The sequence below is a fragment of the Phoca vitulina genome, unplaced genomic scaffold, assembly GCF_004348235.1.
Source record: "Phoca vitulina isolate PV1807 unplaced genomic scaffold, GSC_HSeal_1.0 scaffold30, whole genome shotgun sequence".
Taxonomy (NCBI): domain Eukaryota; kingdom Metazoa; phylum Chordata; class Mammalia; order Carnivora; family Phocidae; genus Phoca; species Phoca vitulina.
In genome coordinates, this window is record NW_022589733.1 from 3,725,547 (window position 1) to 3,731,546 (window position 6,000).

A 6,000-nucleotide genomic window follows, 5' to 3' on the forward strand; every position below is an offset into this window, starting at 1 on the left:
GGAGTCTGCTTCTCCCTCTGCCCCTCACCCCGCTTGTGCTCTTTCTCACTCTCTCTCTCTCAAATAAATAAAATCTTTAAAAAAAAATAAAGTGCACAACTCAGTGGTTTTTAGTATATTCACAGATTCTTAAATCTCTTAATTTAAACTATTCCCCCCACCAACCCCCCTTTCCCTATATTATTTATTCATTGAAGAAGCTGTCATTTGTCCTGTAGAAGTTTTCCCATTATGAGATTTGGCTAGTTTCTCACGATGGTATTGTTGACATGTCCCTCTCTTGTCCATATATCCTATAAACTGGGAACTAGGTCTAGAGTCTTAATTCGAGTCAGGATCAGATTTTTTGTCAAGAATAATTCACAGTGCTGTATATATTTTTTACTTTTATATCACAAATTATATATTCTCATAAATTAGTGATGTTAAGATTAATCAGTGGATTCAGGGCACCTGGGTGGCTCAGTTGGTAAAGCGGCTGCCTTCGGCTCAGGTCATGATCTTGGGGTCCTGGAATTGAGCCCCTCATCAGGCTCTGTGCTCAGAAGGGAGTCTGCTTCTCCCTCTTCCTCTGCCCCTCCCCTGACTCATGTGCTCTCTCCCTCTCTCAAGTAAATAAATAAAATCTTTTTTTATTTTTTAAAAGATTTTATTTATTTATTTGACAGAGAGACACAGTGAGAGAGGGAACACAAGCACGGGGAGTGGGAGAAGCAGGCTTCCCACAGAGCAGGGAGCCTGATGTGGGGCTCGATCCCAGGACCCTGTGATCATGACCTGAGACGAAGGCAGATGCTTAACAACTGAGCCACCCAGGCACCCCTAAAATCTTTTTTTTAAAAAAAGTATTAATCAGTGGATTCACCATTTTATCAGTGGTGCAAAATGGAGACATCTTAATTTTGTCATTTCTTTTACGTTTATTAGCTGTGATTCTTCTATAAGTAAGAACTTCTGTCTCATCAGTTTTTGGTAACTTTGAAATAAAGTTCATACCAAAAAGATAGGATTTTTCCAGAATAATAAATTAGTGCCCTTAGCAATCTCTAAAAGTGATCAGTGAGGTTTTTTTAAAATATCATTATGAACTTGTGGGGTTATTTTGTTTGTTTTGTTTTTAAGATTGATTGATTGATTGAGAGAGAGAGCACAAGTGGGAGGGGGAGAGGGAGAGAGAATCCCAAGCAGATTCCCCACTGAGCACGGAGCCCGACTTGGGGCTCGATCTCACAACCCCTCTACGACTGTATAGGCAGATTGCTGTGTTTTAACGTTACTTGACAAAGTTCTCTTTGTGACTTGTTATAAAGGTAGCTTCAGTTGTTTTAGCTTTCATTTTTTTTTTTAGCTTTCCTTTTTTTAAGAAACTTTTTTTTTTTGCTTTAATTTCTATTTTTTAATTATATAAAATATTTACACAGTTTCAGAGTTAAAATGGAAACGATATATTCAGGGAACTATATGGTAGATACATACAATGGAATATTATTCAGCTTTAAAAAGGAAATTCTTACACATACTACAACATGGATGAATTCTTGAAGACATGACATTAAGTGAAATAAACCGAGCACAAAAGGACACATACAGTACGATTCCATATACAAGGGACCTAGAATAGTTAAATTCGTAAGGACAGAATGTGGAACAGTGGCTGCCAGGAGTTGGGGGAAGGGAGGAGTAGGGACGTACTGTTGAACGGGACAGTTTCAGTATGGGATGATGAAGAACCTCTGGACATGGATGGTGGTGATGGCTGGTGGTACAACAGTCTGAAGGTACTTACTGCCACTGAACTGGACACTTAGAAATGTTTTCAGCTGCAGGCAAGAGATCGTGGCTAAGAACGGCTTAATAATAAAGGTATTTCAGGGGCACCTGGGTGGCTCAGTCAGTTAGGCATCTGCCTTCGGCTCAGGTCATGATCCCGGGCTCCTGGGCTCTCTGCTCAGAGGGGAGTCTGCTCCTCCCCCTGCCCACACACCCCTCCATCCCCACCCTGGCTCATGTTTGCTTTCTCTCTCTCTCAAATAAATAAATCTCTTTTAAAAAGGTTAAAATGGCAAGTTTTACGTTATGTATGTTTTACCAAAAACAATTTTATTTATTTATATTTAGTCTAACTTCTGTCCCTTTGCCCCTATTCTTTCGGGTAACCGTCCTTTTTTGTGTTTTGATTTATCATTCCATTGTTCTTATTTTGAAAACATAAGCAAATACGTAGGCATGTGTATTTCACCCCTTTTGTTAAAAGTAGTGCTTCTGCACCTTGCTTTCTTTTTCTCCCTTATTAATCATCATAGTATACAGTTATCTTCCTCATTTCTTTTTTACAGCTTCACATTCTATTACTCCGTCGTGTAGGTGTTCCTTATTCATTCAGCCCTGTTGATGGGTGTTCTCATTTCCAGTCCTTTGCTATTACAAATAGAACTGCAGTGAATAGCCTTTTTACAGATGCTTTTTGTGTTTTTGCCATTGTGTCTTCGAGAGAGAGTCCTAGAAGTGGGCTTGCTGAGTTGGAGAATAGATGGATTGGTGATTTTTGCTAATTGCTGTAGTCCCCTCCTTAGAATTTGAGGCATTTTGAATTTCCTACAGCAGTGCTTGAGAGTGCATGTTTTGCTATAGCTTCAGAAGCAGAGTTGTCAGAATGTTAGATTTTTACCAGTTTGATAGTTGAGACATATCTCAATTTTAATTTGCATTTGTCTTACAATATGAGATTGGGTGTCTGTCTCTTTATGTGCTTTAAGGGCCTTTGCATTTTTTTTCTGTAACTGTTCCTATCTTTTGCCAGTTTTGCTATTGGGTTGGTGGTCTTTTTCTTTGTATATAAGAGCAAATCCTAGGGCCTTGCCCCCAATCCACTGAGGCAGAAACTTTGAGGAGGGGCCCAGTGATCTATATTTTAACAAGTTCTCTGGGTGATTGGCATGCACACTAAGTTTAGGGACCCGTGTGCTAAACCATCCTTGCTCCTTCCTTTCTAAAATCTTCCAGTTTTGATTAACATGTCATTAGACCGTACCACCCACTTCTCTTGGTTATAGCCATCTACCATGCCCTGGGGCACTCTCTGTTCCTTGAAGATTCCTGCTGTTGGGCATTATTACTCTTCACCAGTCCTGTCATGATTCTAGGTGACTTCAAGATCCACATAGATGCTCCCCCCAGTCCCTTGGCTTTGAAGTTCTTGGACCTCCCTTTCTCCAACGGTCTGGTCTTCCTTCTCTACCTTAGTCATTCCATGGCCACACCCTGGAGCAGTGCTTCCCAAACTTTATCTTGGTCCACAGTTTAACGAGAATGCCCCTGGTACTTTACTATCAAATACAGTATGTGCTGTTGGCGTCTAGTCTATACTCTTTCGATTTTTTTCCTTTGTATATTTGAGAATTTTTTTCAAGAACGTAACTTTTGACCCTCAGTTTCTTGGACATGGGAATGGTAATAATGATGAGAGGATTAGAAAACCCTATACTGTAGGGCCTATGGGAATATAAAGTGTTTTTATTGATTTTTCCATGATCTTCAGCAGTAGCTAACTGGATCAGCCTGACGTTTAAAGAGAATTATTCCCAGCTCATGCTCAGTTAATGTCTGGGCATTCATATATATTAAGACCATGAATTCTCAGGTTGGCTGTGTATTGGGCATGAGCATGGAATTTGAGGATTAGAAGGACCCTGGCTTTCTCATACTTTACAAGGAGAGGGAACCAGGGACCAGAGATGCTGAGTAACAGCACCAACAGTGGAGTACAGCTGTCCTGCTCCCCTGTCCGGTTCTCTGCCTTGTCGGTGTGTGCACCTTGGGCAGCTTGCATTTGTGACTCATACTGGTAGCAAAGCAGCACGCCTCCAGCATTCCTGGCAGCCTTGTTCCGGCTGGGAGGAATGCCAGGGTTGGTGGGATTGTTTCCATTAGAGTATTTCCTAAGAAACCTGCACATATTAGCTGTTACCTTTAGATTTGGCAGAAGCACTGCAAATGATTCGGAAATGAGTTTGATTTAGAACTGTTCAGTATTTCTATATATAATAATATCTAATATTTACTAAGTTCTTGACATGCATTATTTAATCCTTTAGCAACTCTGCATGGTGACCGTTGTCCCCGTATCACTGATGGGGAAATGGAGAGACCTTTGTCAGGGGGGTGTCTTACGCAGGATTGCTGAAGGGTAAGGAGAGGAGCCAGGATGTGAACCCAGGATGTCAGATCCCAAGCCCTTCGTCACCACACTGTGATAGCCTGGCAACACGATATTCGAATTCTCTGGTGATACCTGTACCCACGTGTGTGTTCAGATTAGCTTAGAATGAAAATTATCACTACGCAGCAGAAGCACTCTATAATTTAATGGTTTCTACAAGCTCTAATAGTTTACTGTAACAGCATAACATCTCAGGGTAAGTTCTTAACTTGTATAGATTCAGCCAATTTTTATTAAAGCCACATATTCTTTGTACATTTTCAAAACATTTTATGATCAGTGTTAAAAAGAAATAAGGATCTCTTTAGTTTGTGTACATCTGACTGAAAGTCGTCTTTTTCTTTTTTAAGATCTTATTTGAGAGAGAGAGAGCACAAGTGGGGTGGGAGAGGAGACAGAGAGAGAGGGAGAAGCAGACTCCCCACTGAGCAAGGAACCCAACATGGGGCTCGATCCCAGGACCCCGGGATCATGACCTGACCTGAAGGCAGACGCTTAGCTGACTGAGTTGCCCAGGTACCTCCCAAAAGTCTTCTTTAAATGAAACTAATAGGAAACGAAGCCCCTCTTCTAGGCTTAACAGCTATGGTAGAGTGAATAATGACAGTGACGTGAACAGGCCTCATCTTCATTCAGGATTACCAGCTAACCTGAGGAGCGATTAGAGTATGTGCTAACTTCTCTGTCGTTGACATTCCTGTCAGTCCTGTTGTGCATGCTCTTGGACTTGGTTGAGTTTAACACTATAAATACTCTTTTTCCTTTTCAACAGTGTATGACTCCCAACCAGCTGATGACACTATGCACAGCCGGCATTCATAGTAGTAATACTGGGGTTAGAGTAAACGTTGTTAGTATTTTAGGAATCACGGGCAGCGTCCTTGCCAAAGAAGATGGAACACTGGAAACTCTTAAGGTAAAACTATATGCTTCCAATGTAAAACATTAAATCATTAGAAACGGGGAAGAGTAACTGTTGGTGTAGGATTTTTAAAAACTTCTATGGACATCACAAGAAGAAATTCTATAGAGAAGTTGCTTACTAAGGTACATTATTAAAATATGCCCTTTGGCTTGATCTGACTATATGAATTAGGTGGGTACTTGAAAAATTGAGTTGCATTTTGCCACTTTATTCCTGAGGTACTTTTTCAGATATAAATTTGTCTTCAGTGAAAGGCCAAGTTCAGAATTGTCCCAGGTTCCTCTGCCTTTGCTGTTGCATAAACTGTGTGCATATTCTCTTCTCCTGCTGATGCAGGAACAGCTCACCAGTTGTCTTAGTACACCAGGCTAAAGTGCATTCTGAACAACACCGCACAGTCCACTCTGCTATCACTCTATAAATTTTAAGCAGCAAACGCCCTAGGAGCTCACTCAGCATATTTGCTTCCAGCACTTTATCTCAGCACAGTTGCTCAGGAACTACACTGCTGGAGACACAGCATCACTAGTAACTACAAGGACCGTGGTAGTAAAATTACCCTTCATTGTGCTAATAATAATTGCTGAAATATTGATTACTAATTAATGGGTAATAAACCGACTATTGGACTTGCTGAGAACTTTACAACAATGACTTTTTTTTTTTAAAGATTTTATTTATTTATTTGAGAGAGAGAGAATGAGAGAGAAAGAACACATGAGAGGGGGGAGGGTCAGAGGGCGAAGCAGACTCCCTGCCGAGCAGGGAGCCCGATGCGGGACTCGATCCAGGGACTCCAGGATCATGACCTGAGCCGAAGGCAGTCGCTTAACCAACTGAGCCACCCAGGCGCCCT

The 6,000-nt window shown here is 41.1% G+C and overlaps 1 protein-coding gene across 2 annotated transcripts in view; it reads left to right on the forward strand.

Annotated features, from left to right (window-relative positions):
• Window positions 1-6,000, forward strand: part of HEATR3 (HEAT repeat containing 3) — a 68,291-nt gene that overhangs the window by 26,252 nt on the left and 36,039 nt on the right. For both annotated transcript variants that reach the window (XM_032424575.1, XM_032424576.1), the window contains exon 13: window positions 4,992-5,135. In XM_032424575.1, coding sequence (XP_032280466.1) covers window positions 4,992-5,135 — 144 coding nt within the window. The remainder of the gene's footprint in view (window positions 1-4,991; window positions 5,136-6,000) is intronic.